This window comes from Bubalus bubalis, chromosome 1, assembly GCF_019923935.1.
Source record: "Bubalus bubalis isolate 160015118507 breed Murrah chromosome 1, NDDB_SH_1, whole genome shotgun sequence".
NCBI classification, from domain to species: Eukaryota; Metazoa; Chordata; class Mammalia; order Artiodactyla; family Bovidae; genus Bubalus; species Bubalus bubalis.
The window spans coordinates 187,600,682-187,615,718 of NC_059157.1; the positions used below are offsets into that span (position 1 = coordinate 187,600,682).

The window sequence follows — 15,037 nt, forward strand, 5'->3', positions numbered from 1 at the left end:
AATGGTAAATGAGCAAGGGCTTCAACTTCAAGTCAGTTCAGTTCAGTCGCTCAGTTGTGTCCGACTCTTTGCGACCCCGTGAATCGCAGCACGCCAGGCCTCCCTGTCCATCACTAACTCCCAGAGTTCACTTGAACTATGTCCATCGAGTCGGTGATGCCATCCAGTCATCTCATCCTCTGTCGTCCCCTTTTCCTCCTGCCCCCAATCTCTCTCAGCATCAGGGTCTTTTCCAATGAGTCAACTCTTCACATGAGATGGCCAAAGTTTTGGAGTTTCAGCTTTAGCATCAGTCCTTCCAATGAACACCCAGGACTGATCTCTTTTAGAATGGACTGGTTGGATCTCCTTGCAGTCCTAGGGACTCTCAAGAGTCTTCTCCAACACCACAGTCCAAAAGCATCAATTCAAGTAACCAGCTGGTTATGGTAACAAATTCAATCAAAACTTTAAAAATGGTCCACATTAAAAGAAAATAATCTTTTAAAAAATCATGGCAAAATAACTTGGTAACTTTTAAAGAACTTGAGAACTTGAAGCAGAGGCTATTTCATAAACAAAGGAAAATAAAGAAATTTATTTGCAATCATAAAACATTTTAACAAACAACTAAGTAAGAAAAATTAGTGATACATCAGTAATTACTATGCTGGTGTCAGAGCATCTTTCTGATTCATCTCCTACGATCCTGGCTTTGCTTCATCTTATTCTAGCAGTTCTGACTGTCTGCCTTCCTCTTCTTCAAAACTAACGTTTCCTGAGAAGAAAAAGGAAACGTGAGTGTATTAACCTTATTTCTATTTAAAAACTATTGATTTGCTTGCAGATCTTTTGTAACAAATATTAAACACATTATCAGGCAAAGTCATGGAATGTTAACTTTTATCTTAGACAGACTTATATAGTTTTTGTTTTGGTACCAGTAATAAAGTAGGCAAAAAATATTTTCAGAGTAAATGCTAAGATAAGAATATGCATGTCAGTGAGAGTAAGGTTCATCATTGTCTTTTGCCTATGTGCACTGATCAGTAATGAAATTGATGGACTATAATTTATAAACAACACTGTTGAAACTCTGATCTCTACAGAGGCTGTAATCCACACTCCCCACCCCCCCTTCCCCACCCCCATAATAGTGTTTATGTGAATTAATGATGAAAAATTAAATGTTGAAAGGGTTTACATTTTGAAGGTGTATGCTATATATTTCTAGACAGAGCATTATTATAAAGTGTGATAAAGGTGAAAACCATGTCATAAAATAAAGCCACATCATTATCTACCGGGACACCCAAGTCATTTGGTGTTTGGTGAAACAGAGACTAGCAAGGACAGAGTCAGAGAGAACACATGTCACACAGCTGTCCTTGTGCAGGACAGCTAAGAAGGTGTGACACTCCCAGGGTGGATCCCCTGAATGACCCTGGATCCCAGGGTCAGTCCCCCAGGCCTGACCCAAGGACGGCCTCCAGCAAAGGCAGAGAAAATGCTGTGCCCACTCCAGGGTGCTAGTGCCTCGTCCCCTCTGCCCACCTCGGTCACCGAAGCACAGGCTCACCCTGGTCTAAGCTGTCATATTGGAATTCCTCTCGGTCCTCTCTACTGGCGTCTCCCTCCTCGTCTCCAGGCCACATCGACTCTAACTCCCCCTCTGACACATCGGTCAGAGGCTGGACCTCCTCCACCATCTCGCCCCCACCTGAGATGGACAAAAGGAAACGGTATCAGCAGGCGCCTTTCAGCACCCACTCCTGCCTCCTGCTGACAGCAGCGGCCACCTCTCCATCAGGGGACCACCCCCAACGCAGAGTCTCAGCTCCACCCAGGCCTGACACCTGGTCCCCGGTCCCCATCACAGTGACAGGTTTAGGGATGGGCATCCCTTGTCTGATAATCTAATTCCCAAGGGTTTTTTGTTTTAAGTGTACAGTATATATCCCAGGGGTTTTGATGAGCATATGGAGAAAGAAGCCTTCTGTTTTCCAGGGTTCTTGAGCAGATTGGGTGACAATCTGATAAAGTCACTGAGCTTTGGTCTCCAAAGGGAAGGGGGTACCACCAAGTAGAGCCAGTACACGGGAAAATGGAGACCAGAGAGAAGATGCCTGATCCAACCAGACCTGAGGCCGTCCTACCCGACTGGTCCAGTGGTATGAACCAATGAATTAGTGTCAGTATTATTCCACTTAGGCCAACTGGACTTGATCTTCAATCCCTTAGGGCTTCCTTGGTGGCTCAGATGGTAAAGAATCTGCCAGCAATGCAGGAGACCCTGGATCAGGAAGATCTCCTGGAGAAGGGCCTGGCAATTCACTTCAGTGTTCTTGCCTGCAGAATCCCATGGACAGAGGAGCCTGGTGGGCTACAGTCCATGGGGGTCACAAAGAGTTGGACACGACTGAGTGACTAACACTTTCAATCACTTGCAACAGAAGGGCTCCTGCCCAGTGTAACCTTTGATCCTCCACAGCCCCCTGAGGACTTGCCAGGAAGTCCCCTGTGATGGTCACAGAGAAGTGCTGTCCTTCAGGAAGGACCTGTCACTCCAGTTGCAGTCGGAACCTTGCCCAGGTCATGCCCACAGCCAGTCACAGGCCAAGGAGAAGGACTCAGAGCCTGCTCCCCGGAGAGCCCCATTCCCCTCACCCCCTTAGACCTCCATACCCTCAGCTCCTGGGGCCTCCTCCTGGCCTGGTCTGTCTGCAGCGGGCTGCTCCTGGGGGAGGGTTGGGGTCCACAAGGCCAGCTCTGTGATTTTGGTGGCTTTCCATTTTGGAATGACAGTTATCAGTGTCTCCTCCTCCTCCTCCTCTTCTCCTCTTTCCTAAGTTAAAACAATGTAAATTGACCAACATGCATGGGATGTGTACAGTGCAGGTCGATGGGACAGGTTTTAAAAGGTGCTTTAACATTTCTATAACAGGATTCAGTGATCAGAGTAATTGCCAGTGTCAATGGTATACTTCGAGAGCTCAAAATGGAGCTTAAAACAACAAGGACAAGAAATCTAAGTGGGGTCAGTACAGCTCCCGCACTCATTTCGGTGACAGTGCAAGAGGTTTTCAGACTACCGTTTCCAGTTAAGAAATGGCCAGAACGAACGACTCTTTGCAACCATTCAGCTACATTTCAGCTCTAAGATTCTTCAAACATAACGAAACAAACACTGAAACCAAGTAGGACCCCATGGGGCTCCTGGGCATGGATGTCTTTCTGTGTCCCCCATTTCTTGTTTGTAGGAAACAGACTCCAGCCTTTATGACCTTCCCTGAGTTCCCAAGGGCAGGTTCAGGCACTTGCTAACCAGGGAAGCGAAGGGATGCAGAGACGAGGGAGGAGCAGCCGAGAAACAACAAGCCTTGGGGAAGAGGCCCAATTCTGCTTCAAGAGACACACAGAACTGTGTCTTTGAGCTCTTCTGCAGAACTGAAACCCTAACAAGTGGAAGATGTTAACTACGTGATGAAACATTCTTCATTCTGGAGAGAAGGTCATAGTTGGATAACCTGGAGAACCACAGAACTCATCAGGGGAACACCTGCGGCCAGGGGATAACCTGGAGAACCACAGAACTCATCAGGGGAACACCTGCGGCCAGATTAAAGGACCGCAGGACCCACACACACCCCATCCTCGTCAAAACCCTGCCCTTGAACCACTGCTATGAAACTCCTCACCAAATCCCTGCCGCCTTGGGACAGTGTGGAAAGCATTAGCTCGCTATGTCTGCCTTTGCCTGGCAAACCAGTAAAGCTAGTCTTTTCATCAAAACTCTGTCTCTGAGATTCAATTCTGCATGAGTGGACAGAGGTCAAGATTCAGCGTCAACATTACTGTAAGCAAAAACCTAAAGACACCCAAAGACATCCACGTAAGGACGTGCAAGGGCATGGACTCTTAAGTTCTAGTCTCAAGGATAATGGAGAGAAAAATAAAACACAAAGTAAACAAAGTCCATCAGTTCTAAACGTGGAATAGTTTATTTGTTGTAGTTCAGTTGCCAAATCATGTCCAACTCTTTGCAACCCTAAGGACTGCACGACACCAGGCCTCCCTGTCCCTCACCACCATGATGTATAATTCCAACAGTGGTTAACAGCCACATATGTCGATGTTGCCAAGCGTATTTGTCTACTTCTCAGATTTGTACCCATCACAAAATTCCAAAAATTCGAACATCAGTCCTATAAATATGGAAAACTTCACTGCTACAAACATGATAATATCTAACACACAGAGTGACAGATCCCTGCCTAATACTTCCCCTGAGTCACTCAGAAATAAACCTCACTCCTTGGTTTAAAAATTTGTCCCTCAGGAAGGGTGATGCCAGGACCCCAGGACAGTGGAGCTCAGACTTCAGTTGTACCACAGTCCCCTGGAGAGGTTGTTAATGTACAGATCGCTGGCCCAGCCCCAGGGTTTCTGATTCAGGAGGTCTGGGGTGAGGTCCAGTAACCTGCATATGGAACAGACTGCCAGGCATTGCCAAAGCTGCAAGCCGGGGACTGCATTGCAGAACTACCGTCTAGGGGGTGCCTGCTGTCTCGTCACTCGTAGGTGCTCACGTGCTCTCCCCCCAAGATTCAGGCCCTCCTTCTTCCAGCTGCTGGAGGGTGGGTGGCTGCTCACTCATAGCAAAGTCCCTCCCGTGAACTGCCCTTGGCCAAAGCAAGCTGCACAGCCTAGGTTTCATGCCCCCTCTCCGTCCACGGGCAGCCCACACCCAGTGACTGGTCCACATGGGAGTCTAAGGTACCTGGCCTCTGTTGAGAACATTTTTAAAAATTATTTTATTTATTTTTGGCTGTGCTGGGTCTTGGTTGCTGCTCTGACTTTCTCTAGTTGCAGTGAGCCGGGGCTACTCTTCCTTTGGGTGTGCAGGCTTCTCACTGTGGACACTTCTCTTGTTGCAGAGCACCAGCTCTAGGGCATGCAGGTTTCCATGGATGTGGCTCCTGGACTTGAGAGCAAAGGCTCAATAGTTGGGGCGCATGGGCTTAGTTGCTCTGGGGCTTGTGGAATCTTCCCATATCAGGGATCGAACCCTTGTCTCCTGTACTGGCAGGCAGATTCTTTACCACTGGGCCACCAGGGAAGCCCTGTTCAGGACACTTTGAAGGGTTATACCATTTCAGAGCTCCCACAGGGTCCCATCACAACCCAACTTTCCCTTCTGCCCGACTCCATTTCCTATACTGCCTCAGGGCAATTGATCCCAACATAGATCTACAGGGTCAGCATCATCGAACAGTTTATTTGCCTATGAATGTAGAAAAAGATACAGACTCTGCAACTTACCACGTCAGTCAAGCGATACTCCCCGTGCTGTTCACATCCAATATCAAACACGTACTTTCCAGGGCCAACAGGCTATGAGCAAAGAGAAACCAACTTCATTCTCTAGTGTCAACGCTCGGTAGAAAGTACAAAATGTGTAAATGTGTATACAAAGTACATAGAGTATAAATGTGACCTGCATAAGCTCTACCCAGAATCATGGAACTGGGGGAAATCCAGTACAAATTAAAGATGGCTTTGTAAACTAACAGCTGATGGAATGCAAAGTGTAGGTCCCCTTACATTTGTTAAAAAAAAAAAAAAAACTACATTTTATTTCTTTACAAAAGTATTTATGACAGAAATTTTACTTAGTCAACACCCACAGTCAAACTAGCTAGAAAAGGACTACTAATAAATAATTTTAAAATATTTATGGAAATATAGTTGATTCAAAAAGCAGAGACATTACTTTGCCAACAAAGGTCCATCTAGTCAAAACTACGGTTTTCCCAGTAGTCATGTATGGATGTGAGAGTTGGACAATAAAGAAAGCTAAGCCCCAAAGAATTGATGCTTTTGAACTGTGGTGTTGGAGAAGACTCTTGAGAGTCCCTTGGACTGCAAGGAGATTAGACCAGTCAATCCTAAAGGAAATCCATCCTGAATATTCATTGGAAGGACTGATGCTGAAGCTGAAGCTCCAATACTTTGGCTACATGGTGCGAAGAACTGACTCACTGGAAAAGACCATGATGCTGGGAAAGGTTGAAGGCAGGAGGAGGAGGGGACAACAGAGGATGAGATGGTTGGATGGCATCACCGACTCAATGGCCAGAGTTTGAGCAAGCTCTGGGAATTGGTGATGGACAGGGAAGCCTGGCGTGCTACAGTCTATGGGGTCACAGAGTCAGACACGACTGAGTGACTAAACTGAACTGAGAGTATGAACATATTTAGAGATACTCTTCCATAACATCAGTAGTCAACGTGGTATGCTATTTCATCAAGGAATCATCATCTATTTTACTCACTGTTGTTAATATTTGTTATGCTGATACTTTGACAAAAAACACTATGTAAACATATTCTGAGCTAAATCTTTACATACAGTCTTGATAATTTCCTCAAAGTAAGTTTATAGAAATTGAATTTCTGGACAAAAGTATGTATAGGTAGACAGATAATCTGATAGATTTTATCAGAATGAGCCTCTAGTAACTTTCACTCCCACAACAGCACTTAAGATCCCTTTGTCCTCAAACCCTTATTTTTTTCTGGGCATTAACATTTGTTCTATCTTTACATTCTTATATGTAAAAAAATAGAACCTCAGAATTTTAAGTCACATCTTTTACATTATTAGCAAGGTTTAATTTTTTCAACATTTTTGAAATTTAAATCATGCTGATTGACATAAGTGCTTTACATATTACATGTTACAAATATCCCAAGCCCATTTGTCCTTTAGGTTTTAAATTTTCTTTATGGTGTTTTCTAATCTATATGGGATTATGTTTGTCAAGTGGGATCTCTTGGTTTTTCCTTTATATTTCTGTTTAGAAAGTCCATATTTCTCAAAAAAAAAAAATGCCTATTTTTCTGTCTGTGACTTTCTGTTTACATTTAAATCTTTATTTCTTCTAGCAAGTATGGTTAGCCAAAACATGTGCTTGGATTTTCCATGGCGTCATATGGAAAACCCCAAATGAACTTTTTGGCCAACCCAGTGTCTTCACCTAAATGCTGAAGGACAAACTCTGGTTTTTTTTTCTCCCAAGTTGTCATCAGGCTCTCCCAGCACCATTTCTTGATTTCTCCCCACCATTTCTTTCAACTGGAAATGACATCCTTTCAAGTGCTGAATTACTATATATGCTTGAATCTGTCTACTCTTTGACCTAAGTCCCTGACTATGTATATCTCTAACCTAGCGGCACTCTGTTTTCGTTATTGAAGCTTTATCGTATATTTCACAGCCTGCCAGCAAGGATGTGAACAGGTAAGTCTCTGAAGGAAGACAGTCAGACTAGCAGGAGAAGTGTTTGAAGATGCTGGGCCTCACCAGTAACCAGTGAACTGCACAGTAAAACTATGAGATAACATTTTTTACCCAATTAGGTTTGAAAAAAAAAAAGACTAATAAAATCCAATGTTGTTGGGAAAATGTGATGAGACTCCCATATCCTGTTGATCAGAATATAAACTGGCTCAGCTTTTCAGGACAATCGGCAGTATCTGGCATCATTTAAAATATCAACAGTTTGAAAAAAATACCAAATCTAGGAACACAAGCTCCAGCAGTAGGCTGCTGGCATTTGAATCCTAGCTCTACCACTTAACAGAACAACTTTGGGAGCCTCAGTTTAACCTGTCTTTGTTTTTGGTATACTTATACATCAATGGGTACACTTTTTTTTTTTTCAATGGGTACACTTATTTTAAATTATATGAGTTAATACATGTGAAATACTTAGAACAATGCCTGGCACATAGTAATTACTCAAAAAATGATGCAATATTATTAAGGTAGAATGAAACTAAGTTATATACAACATTTACTGCATCTAATCATCAATAAATCACCAGCATCTGTAAGAAAAAAAATATTAATACTTGTAGATTCTCCAATTCCAGTAGCTAACCAACATAAAAACTTCCAAATGTGCACAAAGATAAAAGATGTTTCTCTGGGCATATTTTTGTGTCCTGATAACAGAGTGGTCCTATTTGTATAGTTAAAATCCCCACACTGCACTTCTGTATGAGCTGTCTGTATAAGTCTGTACCTCCAGGCCGCTTGAGGTGAGTGAGGAGGAGTCCAGAGGCGGAGTGTTTTACAAGTGGAACATCCTGATGTGTTACCTGTGCAACTTTAAATCTTTTACTAACTGGCAGAACGAAGTCTCACTTTCATTCTCATTCCTCAGGTTGGTTTAAGTTCACCATATTCATTGATTCCTCCCGACCAACTTGTGTTAAATTCTCTTTCCTCCACTCACCTCCCTGTGCCAAAAAAAAATATCCCAGGAGAATTTTGCAAGAATGACATACTCAGTGGAGAAGGAACTGGCAACCCACTCTAGTATTCCTGCCTGGGAAATCCCATGGACAGAGGAGCCTGGTAGGCTATAGTCCATGGGATCACAAAGAGTCAGACACGACTGAACGACTAAAACAGCAAACATGTTTAATGTATAGATTTGAGGAAAAGCTGCCTGCACTAAAGAGACTACAAGTAGAATCTGTAATAAGGGCGTGAATTATACGGGAATGAAAACTGGAATCTGGGGCAACTTTATTAAATCAGTTGGATGTTCCCTATGTCAACATCTAACACCTTTCATTTGCTCCAAAAACTCTCTTTTTGTGGAAAGTGTCTGTTCAACCCCTGATCAAAGCTATAGCAAATGCAGGGTGGTAGGTAGGTTCCAAATGATTCAGGGTTTCTCTGCATCCCACCAGGGCTTGGGAAGTAGGACAAGCAAGGCCACAGAATCCTCCAGACAGAGATGATCAATCGTGGGTACTGTGAACTGGAAACCTCCAGGCCCAAGGCCAGGAGCAGCCCTCCAATCCCACCGTAGCCTGGAGTGGGTGGGCTGGCACAGAGCTCAAGGGAGGAATTCATGGGGTCTTCCTTCCCAGGCTCAGGCTGTGGGCCTCTCAGGAGAAAGAAAGTCAAAACATCACATGCCCAACTGCTCAGTCATTCAAACAAGTAAGTATTTCATATCCAATTTACTTATGAGACCAGGTCAAGATGCCCCAATGCTATAAGGATTCCCACTGCTGGGAGGCTGTGTGAATGTTACAGAGATGCAGAGACCCGCCAAGCCTCCCCCGCGCCCACCCTGTCCTCTGTGGGTAACAGAGAGGCTCAGCTCTGTCTCCCTGTCTGGAGCGGGTGGATGGTTTGCCTGGGTTTGTCCTCTTTCCTGCTCACACATAGTCACAAGCAGGGCAGGGGGTGGGGCACGGAGGGTGCTGCTTATTTCACTGGCAAATGTCACTGCCCATTGACTTACGTTTTTGTTCAAGAACTTGCCCTGGTACCTGTGGTTCAGGTGGATGAGCTCAGCTGCGCCCTCCTGTTGGCCATTCACCCAGGTACCCACGTACTTGCTGCCCGTCTCTGCATAGAAGTAGGTGCCCTGCCCATGCCTGGTGAAGACAAGGAGCACAACACACTTGGTTCTGCTGCAGTGAAAACCCTTCCAGGTTTATGAGACAGAAATTTAAATCCAGGGGGCCTAGGCTGATGTGGCTCACAAACGAAATGGCTTCTATATCTGGGCTCATTCAAAACACATCCTGTTCACAGTCCAGGCATGGCTGGGCACCCCTGCTGGGCAGCGGCGACCTCCTGCCCATCAGCTGGTTGGCTCAGGCAAGGGGCAGGGCTCCCGGGAGCTGTGGTTCAGCCCCAGCAGGTTGTCCTGTGTCCTCCATGGCTTGGGGCCCTTGGGCCTGTTTCCCGGGGAACGCACCTGACCAACAGGGCATTGCCCACAGGCTCACCCTAAAGCTATGAACTGCAGGGCCACGCTGCCCAGTGGGCTCAGGTCATGATGTTGCTTAGTCACGGTCGTGTGCTCACGACATGAACCGAGCTGTGGGTCCGAGGAGGGAATCGAACCTTTGGTGGGCAAACCATTCTCCGGTGTAGGTATCGTTGTTGACGTAGTAGTACACGCCGTGGCCATGCCGCAGGTCGTCTGCCCACTCCCCTGGAGGGACCGCACACACATGTGTGTATGTACATATGTATCTCCACATATGTACATATTTTATCATACATAACAAATATCTTGTCATACGTAATAACATATATAAATAGAAATGTTGTTCAAATTAGATTAACATCTACACTGAAATCAAAATGACCACAATGAGATTAGGCTCCTAAGGATTTAAAAGAATTCAATTAAATCCTAAATTAAATTGCTTTGAGCTGATTTAAAAAGCAGATGGAGCTATGTCTGGAGCCAGTTTTCTAAGATTCATGAAACAAAACAAAAGAGAAATCCCATTGCTAGAAGGAAGAGCAGCGACACTCTCCACTTCGGTCTCGGGTTCCAGCAGAAGTTCCGAGGCAGCCTCGGCTCTGGTTTCACGTGGCCAGCAGACAGGCCGCTCCAGCCTGCCCCCGGAGAAGGTGGCATCCGAGCTAAGACACGCCGCTGTCACACAAGCGACATCGTCCCTCGCCTGCATTTACTGAACAAGTACTATCGGTTAGCCCTGGCTCTGAGCATCTCACCTGTGTGAATCCATCTAGTCCTCACACTGAAGAGGAGGAGGCAGAAACGAGGCGGAATGACGTCCCTGAATAAGGTCACACCTATTGTCACCCCAGCACCAGGGTTGGGCTCACAGACCTTTTTGGAAATCTGATGAAAACTAGACAATTTCTGCCCAGAAAAGCAGCCCAGAGCCTAACCTTTGCACGCGGTTTGCGAAGCTCACCACCCAGCCCTGCCTGTCGGAACTGCCTTCATCTGTTGTTGGGATTGACTTCCCTGGTGGCTCAGACAGTAAAGCATCTGCCTACAATGAGGGAAACCCGGTTTCAATCCCTGGGTGGGGAAGATCCCCTGGAGAAGGAAATGGCAACCCACTCCAGTATTCTTGCCTGGAAAATCCCATGGACGGAGGAGCCTGGTGGGCTACAGTCCATGGGGTCGCAAAGAGTCGGACACGACTGAGCGACTTCACTTTCACTTTCACTTGTCATCACACAGGTGACAGTGGTGGGGGGAGCAACAGTGAGGTTCATGTTAGGGGGCAAGAATCTTCCTGAGACATGACTCTGCCATGTAACACAGAGGTTACAACTACGGCAGAGGTAAGAACGCCTCCCAGAGCAGAAGCCCTCAGTGAAAGAATCATCATATAAACAGACACTGTGTTCATCAGAAGAGGGGCTGGTCAGAAATGGAAAACAGCAAAAACAACTCCAAGGAGAAGAATACACCAAGCACCAATGGCCTCGGTCCACCCTACTACCCCGGGTCTACCCTCATCCCGCAGCTTCCCTACACCCTACCCCCCCGCCCCCGCCCCAGCAAGAAGGTTTGCTTCGTGGTAACACTTTACCTTCATATCTCGATCCATCTGGGTAGATGAACGTGCCTTGGCCGTGCTTTTGGTTTCTAACATATTCTCCGATGTACCGAGCACCATTTTTAAATTTGTAGATCCCCTGAAACACAGTGATGATATAATTTATATCACTCCTGGATTTAATGATTGCTAATAGAGCATTAAATCGGGAAAACCACCCACTCAAGTCACCGATTCTGACCTGGCCGTGTCTTTTACCATGCTCATAGTTCCCTTCATATATGTCCCCATTGGGCAGTCTTGCTTTCCCGTGTCCATGCCGTTCACCTGCCTCATTCCGTTCCCCTTCATATTCCTGGACAGAAGATAATCACAGCTACTCTTTATTAAGCACTAACCATGTGCTAAGCATTTCATGAATTCAATAGTATTCCACTGAATTCTCCCAACCCTTGGCCTTGTCTTACAGGTGAGGTAGGCTCCAGGCCTGGGAGACATGGAGCATCAGTCCAAGCCCACACAGCTGGTCCCTGTCCATGGTGGACATTCACTCTCTCCCTCCACTTTATTATGACAATCCTTTACACTGTAAACAAAACCAGCCACTTGGGGGAAAATGCAAGATGGTCCAAGTTGTGTTCTTTACAAGGACATGTTTGAAGTATTAACAGCATTTTCAGGTGGAACAGATCCTGAACCCACCTTCTTCCAATAATCCATAATTTAAAATACAAGTCATCCCTGGGTGTCCGTGGCCTGAAGACAGCTTTGACCTTGAGGAAAGCTCTGATGTCAGCAGAGGAACAGAGGGAGCTGAGGAATGAACCAGGCTCAATGGTCAGCTTGAGTTTCCAAACTCAGTTCAGTTTAACTGATTTTTAAACTCAAGAGACTTAAGGTTCAAACACTCATAGCCCAATAGGGAAATAATTACATATCTATCTTTATAGTGGGCTTCCGTGGTGACTCAGATGGTAAAGAATCTGCCTGCAATGCAGGAGACCTGGGTTCAATCCCTGGGTTGGGAAGATGCTCTGGAGAAGAGAATGGCAACCCACTCCAGTATTCTTGCCTGGAGAATTCCATGGACAAAGGAACCTGGAGAGCTATAGTCCATGGGGTTGCAAAGAATTGGACACAACTGAGTGACTAACACACACATACACACACACATCTTTAAAGTAAATCAATAAAAAACAATACTAGCTTCTCATTTCCTTATTGTCTCTATCCTTCATAAAAGACATGTTTCTCAAGCACCTAATTACACGGGTGTAGCATGTAAATAATAAACAATGAAATGGCAAGGGCACAGAGAATGATCTGACCTGGAATTGGATCTGGATAGACATTAGCACAAATTCAGACACATTAAATCAAGGGCTTCGGGGAAAAAACATTTTTGCAGTTTTTGTGCTTTTCTAGCACTGTTTGGCTCAGAAATTCATGCTCAGAATATAAGGCAAATTTTTATAACCTTACAAATTTGTTTCAGGGTTAGTCTAAATCAAAATGTATAAAAGACTCTTCTTCCTGCCCCAGAGACTCCCAAATATACCCAAAACGAGCCGCAAGGTTGGCACCTTTCTCAGTCCCTTGGACAACAAGGAAATCAAACCAGTCAATCTTAAGAGAAATCAATCCTGAATATTCATTGGAAGGACTGATGCTGAAGTTGAAACTCCAGGATTTTGGTCATCTGATGTGAACAGCATTGGAAAGTCCCTGATGCTGGGAAAGATTGAGGGCAGAAGGAGAAGAGGGCATCATGGAAGGGTCGGAAGAGCCCAGCTTGGGATGACCAGCCATTCAAGGAAACTGCCTCCGTGGAGGGTAACAGCAGGACGCTTCCAATGCCTTCTATTCGGAAATCTTTGCCTTTAACGGGAGGAGGAACGGTGGAAGGGGGAGCGAGAAGGGATGTGGTAAGCGGACGTCAAAACGTTTCACCTTTCAGAGCCAACTTGCAGGACGCAGCGCCCGCTGTGGCCAGCATGGTCCTTGTCCTTGACTGGGCCTCCCGGAGGGGCTGTGGCGGGCCTCCAGACCGCCCCACTCTCTGAACCCGGTTTCCAAGGGTCCACGCAACCCTGCGAGCTCCTCCCTTACCCGGAACTCTCACCCCAAGATCATTCTCTCCCTCCTCTTCCAACTCTTCTGAGCCCAGGTCCGACATGGCTTCGCCCCAGTCTGGATGCCCGCTGCCGCCTGCGCCTTTCTAGTCGGTAGGTACCAGCTGCCTGCACCACCGCGTCCGCCGTTGCCATGGAGACGCAGCCAGGCTCTCTCGCTCCCAGCCCTTGCGGAGAAGCCGGGAGGCAAGGGAGGGGTAACCGTTAACCTTCGGGTGCTGTCATAGCAACGGGACGCAATCGCCAGTCGCCTTCCGGGAAGAGAGAGGGGCGGGGCCTGGGACGGGACGGCTTGGGAAGGAGCCAATGCCTGCCTTCAGGTGCTGTCATAACAATGTAAGGAGAGCCTCGGCCAATCATCACCCACGGAGGAGGGAGGGGGCGGGGCCTGAGGCGTATTGGGTACCCACCTGCTCTCTTACCTGGACACCACGTGGCTGTCCCCTTTAACCAGCGGCTGGGTGATGCTGAAATGAGAAGGGATGGAGGAAGCTTATAGGGCCAGCTCTGGAAAGACCTCGCCCCTCCTAGAGGTGGACACACCCTTCTCAGCCCTGGCCCTTGGTTCCTTGGGTCTCTCCATAGGCCCTGCCTGCCCCTCATCACCTTTCTGGGCTCTTCTGACCCTTCCATGTTGGCGGTCCACAGAGATGCGTTCTTCGATATCTTTTCTTATGTTTGTAAGCATCTTCTCCTGACTCAAGGAGTCAGCTCCGACTCATTAGCAGATGCAAGTCTACCCTGAAGCCCATCAGGGTTTGACACCCCTCCTCTATCCCAGATGTGAGACCAGTCTCCTGGGAGTTCCCAGTGAAGCTCGATCCCTCACACACACGCACACACATTCACACTCATTCCCACTCTTAAATGGGCCTCTCTTCCTATCTTCCCTCCAGTTATCTGACACTTGGTCTGCCCAGGACCCCTCATGATCTCCTTCCCAGCTCCTCTTGTCACCACGCTAATCCAGACCTTCTCCCCTTGTTAACTCTGGCAATAGGCTCTGATTCAGCCTGTTTGTCTCCAGACTTAGGCACTCTTAACCACTTCACCCTCCTCTTCTACTTGGAAACCCACGTGCAGACCAGACTGCATGCAGACCACTGTATTCACTATCTCCATATTCAAATCCCAAGTCATCCTCTCGGCCTCCTGGTCCATCAACACCTTCCTATACTTGTTACCTGATTCAGATAAAAGCAAACCATGAGCACAGTCCCCAACGCATCCTTCACTTCCCCACGTCTGTGTCTTGGCCTGTGCCAAATGCTTCCCCTGGAAGTCTTCCTTCTGATGGCCTTGCCTATAGTCAGAGCCATTCTTCAAAGACTGGCTAAGGAAGCACTTCCAGAAAAAGCTCCAAATTCATGATAAGGATGCCCCCGGGGAGAAAGAAAGGGACAGGGTTGGAGAAAGAGGAAAGGACTTCACCTCTCTGTATCATCTGTTTATTATCTATCTATCCATCTGTCTATCTAGTTTAAAGGTCTGAGCATGACAATATGTAAAATTTAAAGTAGTGAGTTTTTATTAGTATATATTAACCATATTTATCTGTA

The 15,037-nt window shown here is 46.4% G+C and overlaps 1 protein-coding gene across 4 annotated transcripts; it reads right to left on the minus strand.

Moving 5' to 3' along the window:
• Positions 1 to 548: 548 nt before the first annotated feature.
• Positions 549 to 13,743, minus strand: RSPH1 (radial spoke head component 1). 4 transcript variants are annotated; one of them, XM_044947409.2, is made up of 9 exons: positions 13,469 to 13,741; positions 11,588 to 11,701; positions 11,380 to 11,485; positions 9,920 to 10,010; positions 9,309 to 9,444; positions 5,302 to 5,373; positions 2,665 to 2,824; positions 1,534 to 1,699; positions 549 to 757 (listed from the first exon to the last, which is right to left on the minus strand). In XM_044947409.2, exons 1-8 carry the CDS (start codon positions 13,520 to 13,522, stop codon positions 1,539 to 1,541), a joined length of 894 nt encoding a protein of 297 aa, XP_044803344.2. In that variant the 5' UTR covers positions 13,523 to 13,741; the 3' UTR covers positions 549 to 757; positions 1,534 to 1,538. The 4 variants fall into 4 exon arrangements, with proteins under 4 accessions (XP_044803344.2, XP_006040999.3, XP_044803357.2 ...); XM_006040937.4 differs by having other exon boundaries at positions 1,559 to 1,699; positions 13,469 to 13,739; XM_044947422.2 differs by lacking the exon at positions 1,534 to 1,699 and having other exon boundaries at positions 13,469 to 13,743.
• Positions 13,744 to 15,037: the final 1,294 nt, after the last annotated feature.

Excerpts from the sequence above, each read along its gene's own strand:
- RSPH1 (XM_006040937.4), bottom strand. The coding sequence starts at position 13,522 with ATGTCGGACCTGGGCTCAGAAGAGTTGGAAGAGGAGGGAGAGAATGAT. Across the intron at positions 11,702-13,468 it reads AGGGAGAGAATGATCTTGGG|GAATATGAAGGGGAACGGAA; the intron begins GTGAGAGTTCCG and ends TCTTCTGTCCAG. Across the intron at positions 2,825-5,301 it reads AGTATCGCTTGACTGACGTG|GAAAGAGGAGAAGAGGAGGA; the intron begins GTAAGTTGCAGA and ends GTTTTAACTTAG.